The 9,963-nt window shown below is 48.4% G+C and overlaps 2 protein-coding genes across 3 annotated transcripts in view; one reads left to right on the top strand and one right to left on the bottom strand.

Moving 5' to 3' along the window:
• The window catches only part of LOC132449375 (uncharacterized), a 117,333-nt gene that overhangs the window by 21,907 nt on the left and 85,463 nt on the right, over positions 1 to 9,963 (top strand). The window lies entirely within an intron of this gene.
• Positions 5 to 9,963, bottom strand: part of pals1b (protein associated with LIN7 1, MAGUK p55 family member b) — a 20,081-nt gene continuing 10,122 nt past the window's right edge. Inside the window, exons 5-14 of one of the 2 annotated variants that reach the window (XM_060042016.1) lie at positions 9,550 to 9,663; positions 7,572 to 7,733; positions 6,240 to 6,317; positions 5,859 to 6,042; positions 5,236 to 5,304; positions 4,956 to 5,027; positions 3,813 to 3,974; positions 3,097 to 3,299; positions 2,016 to 2,126; positions 5 to 1,805 (exon numbers count right to left, since the gene is read on the bottom strand). In XM_060042016.1, coding sequence (XP_059897999.1) covers positions 1,629 to 1,805; positions 2,016 to 2,126; positions 3,097 to 3,299; positions 3,813 to 3,974; positions 4,956 to 5,027; positions 5,236 to 5,304; positions 5,859 to 6,042; positions 6,240 to 6,317; positions 7,572 to 7,733; positions 9,550 to 9,663 — 1,332 coding nt within the window. In that variant the 3' untranslated portion in view covers positions 5 to 1,628. Of the gene's footprint in view, positions 1,806 to 2,015; positions 2,127 to 3,096; positions 3,300 to 3,812; positions 3,975 to 4,955; positions 5,028 to 5,235; positions 5,305 to 5,858; positions 6,043 to 6,239; positions 6,318 to 7,571; positions 7,734 to 9,549; positions 9,676 to 9,963 lie in introns of both variants that reach the window. The other variant, XM_060042015.1, reaches the window with a different exon arrangement.

A 9,963-nucleotide genomic window follows, 5' to 3' on the forward strand; every position in this document is an offset into this window, starting at 1 on the left:
AGGATCAGCTTTAAGGGGATTATTTATTTAAATAGATTTTCTCCCTACTAAGGAAATCAATAATTGGACACAATATAACAATACAAAAATATTTCAATAAAATAGTATTACGATTCTAAGGTTCGAACTGTCCATGGCAACAGTCTGCTTTATGAAAAAACAGACTGTATAATGCCGTGATTGACCAGAGCATTCGAGCATTCATCAAAGCTGTGTAAAAATGCCACCTACCATGCTCATTCTGCAAAGATGGGTTAAACAATTCAAATCTTTACTTTGCCAGATTTAACTGATATATAGGCAGATACAAATTTTGTTTACCATTGTTCACACATTTATTGACACTATTTTCCTGAGTTGGCAACAGAAATGATTGGGAAACTTGGAGACGAAGTACAGCAATGTTTTAAGAAAACTAAAAGGAAACACCAGTTCCTCATGTGGAGGAACAAAACTAGACCCATATAATTATATCGTTGGGAGTGAATTGATTTACTTGTGACAGAATAAGACAACCGTAACATACTAAAAACGTTGAGGCATGTCGTTATCATTGCATAAATATCGCTATTTTTTACAATAATAAATAATACTGACTTTGGTGAAGATAAATTACCTTGATATATTGCATAGCATTCGTTTTGGTTTTGTTGATTGGAAGATAAGTCAGTTTTAAAAAGGTGATCTTGATCAGAAGTATTTTTTACTTTGTGCACCCAGCAAGTATCAAGCATCAATAGGATATTATATAACCCTTTCTCCTCTATACAAAATACATATGTACAATCATAAATTACTATAAAAGTAACAATTGTAATACTGTCCCTAGTTTTCTTTACCAAACATGGCTTTGCACAGAGTTTGACAAAGAAAAAAAAGAAATCCCCCAAACAGACTATCCAAAACTCATTCAAGAAACACGTCTGTCCCCGCTACATCCTGGTGACAGCCAGCTCCTCTACGGACAAGAAGAAGGCCTCTCCATTTTGTTCAAGTTCAAACTGCAGTGACTCCGTAACCACCAACTCTTCCTTTCCTCAAACCCTTCCTTTCCCCCCCATCCACCCCTCCGTTACCCTATTGTAGGGGGCAAGTCACCACCCAACCTCCCCCTATGAACACTGTCACCATCAGCATCACTGCCCCCCCCCCTCCATTACCCCGACAACGCCCAGAGACCCCTCAGCATTCTGGGGCTCTAGCACAGCCAGGAGGTGGGCACCCACTGGGGCTCTAGAACAGCCAGGGGGTGGTCCCCCTCTGGGGCTCTAGCACAGCCAGGAGGTGGGCCCCCACTGGGGCTCTAGCAAAGCCAGGAGGTGGGCCCCCCCTCTGGGGCTCTAGCACAGCCAGGAGGTGGGCCCCCCCTCTGGGGCTCTAGCACAGCCAGGAGGTGGGCCCCCCCTCTGGGGCTCTAGCACAGCCAGGAGGTGGGCCCCCCTCTGGGGCTCTAGCACAGCCAGGAGGTGGGCCCCCACTGGGGCTCTAGCACAGCCAGGAGGAGGGCCCCCCTCTGGGGCTCTAGCACAGCCAGGAGGTGGGCCCCCCTCTGGGGCTCTAGCACAGCCAGGAGGTGGGCCCTCCTCTGGGGCTCTAGAACAGCCAGGAGGTGGGCCCCCTCTGGGGCTCTAGCACAGCCAGGACGTTGGCACCCACTGGGGCTCGGTGTCCAACTTCTCGATGAGCCGGCGCAGCTCGCGGAACGCCGTGTCGGGGTCGCCGTTGACGATGGCGGCGTCGAACAGGTGTCCGTAGCTCTGCTCCATCTCACGGGCCTTCTCGATCACCTCCTTCAGCTCCTCGGGCTGGTGGGAGAAACGGCCGCTTAGGGTCAAGAGGTCTGAGACTTGAGGGCACACTGTCCATCAAACGCTGTTTTTGTGAATAATGACTTTTTTTTTTCCATCACAATAAAATAAGGTCACTAAAATTAATTCAAGTATGTGCTTAGGTTACACTGAGGGACATGGGACATTTCGGAAGCGTCCACAGTTTTTCTAAAATAATGTGTGTACCTTTGGTGTCTTCCCCTCGGCGGCCAGCAGGGTGCGCAGTCGTTCCTGGGAAGGAGGAGCGATGAAGATGACGAAGGGCTTCAGGTTGGAGGACCTCAACACCCGCAGCGACTAACAGGAATAGAAACAAAGGCGATTGCAAGCAAATACTGAAGCACATTGGCCTCGACAAGTGGAGAAGGGATCAAGGTCGTTTCACACAGTCTGATGGCAGACAAGTTCAATTCCGGATAAATGGGGCATTTCACTTTATTCTGCTTAAAATTCGTTTTGACCAATCATGTTGGAGGCAGAGGCATCTGTCAGCAGCTAATTTGTGAACACAAGTAGCCACCCACTTCAAAGTGTCAGTCAAGGTTTCAATACCCGTGTAAATGGGCCACTGTAGAAATACTCATTACAATCACCTTCTGAAAGCTTAATCGTATGGCGCAAATTACTCCATTACTATTATTATTACTACTATTCTTCTGTAGAAAAAAATCTCTGCACTGAAATAGGAAACAAGGTGTAACCCCGCCCCATCAGTCCTAGTTTCTGGCCAAGGCTCTGTGCCGTCGCCCCAGAAGTTGTGTTATAACATAATAGGACTGCTGGATCCACCATTAGCATCAAGGAGACCTCAGGGTCCATTCTTTAGTGTACCTCAAAGACAAGGACAACCTTGACTTCAATACCACCCCTGCCCTGTCGTCATATTTCTATATAATATATATACACTTCTATCCCTCCAAGGGTTAGGTATGGTGCAGAGCCGAGGGGATCTTGAGGGAAGTGAGGAATAATAATAATAACGCAGTACAGCTTCGAAGACACCAGGAGTGAGTGCACACCGGCCAAGTACTTGTAACAGAATGCCTGCCAAATATATAGGCGTTAGCATTTAGACCCTGTGTGTGTGCGTTAGCATTTAGACCCTGTGTGTGTGTGTGTGTGTGTGTGTGTGTGTGTGTGTGTGTGTGTGTGTGTGTGTGTGTGTGTGTGTGTGTGTGTGTGTGTGTGTGTGTGTGTGTGTGTGTGTGTGTGTGTGTGTGTGTGTGTGTGTGTGTGTGTGTGTGTGTGTGTGTGTGTGTCCCCCTACCCGGGTGTGCAGAGAGAGCAGGCAGATGCGCCCGGTGTTGACCACGTGGCGGACCGAGTCGGTGCTGGTGCCGTACAGGTTCTTCTCAAACTCCCCGGACTCCACGAACTTGCCGGCCACCAGGTCCGCCTGGAAGGCGGCGTGGCTGACGAAGTGGTACTCGCGCCCGTTGCGCTCGTGTATCCGCGGGCCCCGGGTGGTGTCTGGGGGGGGGAGCAGGCACGACGATCAGCGGCGGTGGGCTGCGTGGAGTGTCAAATGTAGTGTATCCAACCCCCTCCCTCAAGGCCGGGCTGTGCAATATTCCCACTTTGATAGTGATTTAGATTTTTGGATCAAACGATCTCCAACCTAATCGACTTGAATAATTTGTATTATTATTATTTTTAAGTATATCATTTTTATTCAATTAAATGTTTGCAGAAAAGCTGGATACGTATTTGTACATTATTTTTGATTTGAACATTTTCTGTTTGTTTCAATATTCACACACATTTTGTGTATTTTCTTAAAAGGGACATTTCTAAGTTCTCAGTGACAAAGCTTTTTTTTTGGAGAGAAATGCTGAATAAATGCATCATGTTTTCAAACTGAAGAATAATCGTGATTTGAATATTAATCAAAATGGTATTTTTCCGTAATAGAGCAGCCCTACCTCAGGGTATCACCGGTCCAGAGTGTAAACATGAGGTCACATGACCTCAGAGTGGACTTACGCGGTACAGCGCTGGAAAACTTGTCTGGTTCGATGGTCAGCATCCTCCTCCTCAGGTTGTCGTGCCCGCTGTTTGGGGGACCAATCAGAGCGATGGGACGCTTGCGGTGGGCGGGCTGGTGGTAGAGGGCCATCTCCTCATAGGTCAGGATGTCCTCGTACTCTGTGGAACCAAGAAGGGTTTTATTCGATGAAAATGAAAGGAAGGGGACATTGCACACACTGTTCTCCACGGTTGTGGGTGGGTTCATGGTTACAGGGGATTACAGGTGATAACAAAGATATTTTCTTAATTTTCTGTGAGTCAGCATATGTACATGTTACCCCTGTGAAATGAACATAAACCACTGACGTCAGCGGTGTGTGCGTTACTGTATGTAGGTGTTCACACAAGCATGCATATGTCGATTGTTCGATTGCGGATATGCGCGCGTGTTTGTGCTTGTTGGTATACGTGTGCATAAGTGTGTGCGTGTATATTAGATATGTGAGGCATTCAAGTATACAGTACACACAAATATTGTCTGTCTGTTCGTCTGCCTATATGCGTGTCTATGCGTGTGCATGTGTGTGCATGTGTGGCTTGCAGGTGTATACATGCGTGTGTGCGTGCGTGCCAGGATGTCCCCGCAGGCCCGCTCTCAAGCTAGTGAGGCACCTGTTGAGCACCTGTCTCCACCAGCCCTGATCTCTGTCTGCAGGGATGGCTAATCCTGCCCGGCGACAGGCCGCTGCCGTGACAACGACAGGGCCTATTAACAGCAGCCACGGTGAGCAGATCTTTAACGGCAAACGACCCAACCCCCCCCCCCCCCCACTCCGACAGAGAGAAAGCCTGTCGAGTTGACGGCATTGCCTAGTTAGGGCCCAGGCAGATGCACAGGGTGGGTCCTTTGATGCACTTATTCATTTCACCGCGGGGGACCACGGCGCTGGGAACACAACATGCTCAGAGTTTTGCTGCACACGGGGTTGGGCTGGGGAGCGCTTTGGAGGAGGGCAGCAGGAGGTCTTCAGAGCTGCTCGCCACACGTTCTGCCACGAGCACTCGGCTTGTGAACCGTACACACCTCCGTGCACCACCTGCATGGTTTAAACACTGGGGTGTTCTGTACATGGTAAGATTCTCGTCTTTTTTTTTTACCTGTATTACTGTCCAAGTTATGTAGGTCCTTCTTCCTGGCTTTCTTGGTCTTCTTGGCGTACCAAAGCTTCCCTGCAGCAAATGACAAGCGACAAGGATTTGCGTCAAGCTTTTTGTTGGATGACAAAGCCTAATCCCTCGTTTTGATCTATCACACGTTAAAATAAAAGAACCAAAAGTGTTCAAACGGATTACAATCCAAACGACAGTTCATTGAACCCGACATGAACACACTCGTCGGTGTGTTTGCTTTGGACGCCGTGCGCTTCCGTCATCTTACCCGGCTGTTCTCGGGCCTTGTCCACCACCGTTTTCTTCAAAGTCTCCCTCTGCTGCTGGAAGCTCTTGCCTGACAAGAGAGAGAGGAAACACGCACGGCCAGTCATGTGACAGTCACACACACACTCACACACTTACTGAACACGCTAGCCCCAACGCCCTCCCCTCTAGCCCCGCCTCCTCCGTCATCGTGGGCAGTATGTTCGCACGAGCAGGCCTTGGAGATCCTGCTCCGATCACAGGCCATCCAATCCATCTCCTCGAGGAGGGTCCGACCTTTAGGCAGGCGGGCAGTGTGTGAACCACTGGTAACAAGTGCAACATGTTCCCTTTGTGGAGGAAACATAACGGGGCGGGGCAACGGTCACTGCAGTTAATGACGGTAATATTGGAATCATTATTTCAGGGGTTGCAAGTCTCTTTGATGCGATTAAAGAATCCTTCTCCAATTATAAAAACTCATCAGATACATAAAGCTAGCAATCAATATCAATACAGCACATAGAGCATCCGCTGTGTTCAGGTGCTCATGTCAGTCCAAGGGCTCAGCCTCCCATCCCTCTCCATGTATGGTTATCCAGACAGGAACGCCTCACAGGCCCCTCTATACAGCCGGGATCGTACCCGGGACCAGCCCGGCGAGGGGCTGGTTGTCCTCGTCCCCGTCCCGGTAGGCCTGCCACCAGTTGGGGTCGTCCTGGCTGATGATGTGGAGGATGTCCCCCTTCTGGAAGGACAGGCCCAGCTCGCGGCACGGCACGAAGGGATCCTCGGAGGGGTCGTAGTCGAAGTAGGCCCTGATGTGCATCTGGACGACCACAAGGGGAGGGGGGGGTCACACTAGTTAGTTAACAGGCTGACTGCACACACACACACACACACACACACACACACACACACACACACACACACACACACACACACACACACACACACACACACACACACACACACACACACACACACACACACACACACACACACACACACACACGAAAGACTTACCACTGTCTGTCTGTGTGCAGGAGGCTTAGACTGGGCGCTGGGGACGAGCAGGAAGGTCAGAGTGCCGTGCATTTGTTGCTGTGAGGAGAAGAAGAGTGTGTCCCTCAGTGAGAAGGCTTTCATTCTTTGGTCTTTCTGTTCTGACCTTTAGTTTGTTAGAGCTCAATGGGGGACACACACAGACACAAACACACGTCCTCTAGTTTCTAAATGGCGAATTTCAATAGAATACAAGACTTACTAGAATACTTACTAGAAAGAATATATTTTTTTATGTTTCTTTATAGTAGATAGTCTTGCCTCTATCTTGCCACAATCAATGGCACTATGTTTTGAGGTACTTCATATGATTGTTCTTCATACGGTTTATTCGTAGTGTAGGCCGTATGAACACTGACTCAAATGGGGGCGAGGTTTACTCACTGCAAGTAATGTGCCTAAAATGAAGGCGGGGTTGACTCACTATAAGTACACTGCGACTGATGAAGGCAGCGTTGACTCACTGTAAGTACACTGCCCCAAATGAGACACTGCTGACTCACTTGAAGTACAATATATACATGCTCTGACTACACTTGAGGCAGCGTTGAGCACGATAAGTCAGCTAAAAGTGCGATGCCTCAGATTGAGACGACGTTGACTGACTTAGAACACTATAAGTCCACTATGACGAACATTATCAGTGGGATTCACTTGAAGAACACTTAGTAAGTAAGTCTGCTTTAAGTGCACTTTAAGTCGATTATAAAGTGGGCAGCTCACTTCAAAAGGAGCAGATTTCACTTTGAGACTGAAGCCGTCCTTTGCAGACAAATTTGTTTTATACACGGTTTGATCACTGAACATTTAATTTGCTAAGAGTAGGCGCTCTGTCGCGACAGGGAATCTGGATCCAAATAAACCCAGCCATGTCCTATTTCGGTAAATGTTACCAAAGGTTTGAGGATCAAGGAGTACCGAAAAATACATTTGCCGCGGTACAAGTTTGTTTTCTCAGCAAACACACCCTTTTCATTATTACAACCTCAACCAAACTTAATCTACGCGTGAAGCCTGCTGAGCCCTTCTATCCATTTACCTAACTATGTCAACTCAGTAGACCTTGAGAGTCACCGATACCTTTTGGAGAAGCCGCTTGTATTTTTTGCATTTGTACTATGTGCTACCGGGTCCCACGTCTACTGTGAGTTCATCGTTCGATCGTGTACCATCTTGCTGTGATGCGAACCAAACTATTTCCCCACGGGGATAATAAAAGTGCGTATCCCATCCATCTATCCACACACACACCTCTCCTCTGTGCACTATAGGCGTGCTTTCAGTTGAACTCACGATGAGGTCGTGCACGTCGTTGATGTGTTTCCCGCGGACGGGGACGCCGTTGATCTCCAGGATCTCGTCGCCCTCGGTGAGCAGGCCGCTGCGCTCCGCCGCGCCGCCCTTCACCACGCGGCTCACCACCACGCTCTCCATGTCGTTACGCACCGTGGCGCCCTGGGGTGACACACACACACACACACACACACACACACACACACACACACACACACACACACACACACACACACACACACACACACACACACACACACACACACACACACACACACACACACACACACAGAGAGAGAGAGAGAGAGACGATGAGGACGGCGATAAGAGACGTACGTACATGCAGAGAGATAATCCGAGGTATGTGCAGAGACAGTGTGACACACACACACACACGATATCAAAGATGACCTTCCTAGTTCCTACCATGAAAAAGTCAAAAAACACCACGGCCTTTGTAATACTGTGACAAGATACGCAGACAAAAGGAAAACTAAACTCTGGAAAGACAAAACAACCTTGAGAATGAGACAGAACTGAGAAAAAGCTAAATTGGAAGTAAAAAAAAACACTACACATTCTCTTTTTTTGTCACTTGCAGCGCTGACACCACGATGTCAGCGAGATGTTCTTATCCAGACGCCGCTGTCTTATTACCTTAGCTGTTAGACAAGATAACAGAGAAGGCTGAGCGCACAGGCGAGAGAGAGAGGGCGAGAGAGAGAGGGCGAGAGAGAGAGAGGGCGAGAGAGAGAGAGAGAGAGCGAGAGCGAGAGAAAAAAGCTAGAGAGAGAGGGCGAGAGAGAGAAAAAAGAGAGAGAACTGCTGACTGCATTACAGCAGAATCTGTAACACCAACACCACCACCAATGACCTTACTCAGCTCCTCTGGTGTAAACGCTCTTCTGCGGGTGACTGTGGGGACACTTTGTGGACGTGTAACCCAGTGATTTTGTATTTACTCGTCCCGCCTCATGGCTCCCTGGCGGACGGTCTACTTCAAAGGACTCAGACGGATGGTTCGAGTTGAAGCAAAAATTGAGTTTTAGGGCCACGATATTCTTTAAGTGGCCATTCCACGATGTCCTTCAGAGCTCATATTTCAATGTGGTCTTCAACTTGATGATACTAGCTCTGCAGGCTAGCTGTTAATGTTTCTACTGTGCTCCCGCTATTAAGAGTACTACCGGACTGGATCAAATCATTACTTATAACAGAAAGTACTCAAAGCAGGACCAGGTTTGAGCAAAAGGACATGATGTTGTATTGTATACTTCGTCGAGTTAGCATAACGGGGGTGTAATTCCGTGTCTACTCTGCCCCATCTCATTTAATATAATGTAATTGCCGTTCCCTTTATATTATGGTTTGATAAGGTTAGGAGGCCGCTCCGATCTTCTGAGGTCATTCTACTGGCAGAGCTTATGAGCAATAAGTAATACATCTATGAACACAAGGAAAGCCAAAAAGGAAATGGGCCCACGGTGCCTTGTGAGCATGCAGAGGATTGTGTCGAGGACGGTATCGACCACCAGCGGTGGGACTTTCAAGCGAGACGGCGATGTGTAGTAGAGTAGCCTAGTCTTTAAATAATTCATCAAAAGTATTTAACATATCAATATCAACGCATTCTCTCTCTCCAAACAAGCGCACAAGCGCACGTTGAGCTCTGAGTTATGTGCCATCCTAGGACGTAGATATGCGGAGAACATGCTTTTACTCCTAAAATTAGGAGATGGGCCAAAATATGTCTAATAGGATAGTGATTTTGTGAATGGGGACTTCACTCAGCATGGGAATGGGAACCACTTACTAGGAATTTCCCGATTCTTATTCATGGTCCCTTTAAATCGAATATAACCCCTATTTTATTTGTTGGTTTTACCCACCCCAGTGGCTACAGAGGTGGTCTTGAGATCTACGCTGGCGGACGGCTATAGTCCGTCCTAGACACAGTGGGGGGGGGGGATCCACCTACCAGAGGGGTGTCCAGGGTCTTCTCCAGCCGCACCAGTTTCACCGTCTCCCCCATGTACTGGACTTCTGGCTCCTTCTCCTCGTTCAGCTCCTGCGCCGCGATGCCATCATGAGCCTGCATCAGGGCCTGCCACATAGAACACGGCCACACGCGCCCGCACGCACCACACACACACACAGACAAACACAAACACATACACATACACACACACGCACATATGTACATACAGAAAACACATAATGGACGAGCACCAGAACGGACAGGGGTAAGAGAAGAGGCAGAGTGAGGTGATGGCACAGGGCAAAAAAAAAAACTTGTCACACAAGTCAGCCAACACACGCCCGCACACGCACACAAACACACACAACAGTAGCAGCAGCAGGACAGTGGTAGCGCATGGATCATTAGTGTGTG

The sequence above is a fragment of the Gadus macrocephalus genome, chromosome 21 (assembly GCF_031168955.1).
Source record: "Gadus macrocephalus chromosome 21, ASM3116895v1".
NCBI classification, from domain to species: domain Eukaryota; kingdom Metazoa; phylum Chordata; class Actinopteri; order Gadiformes; family Gadidae; genus Gadus; species Gadus macrocephalus.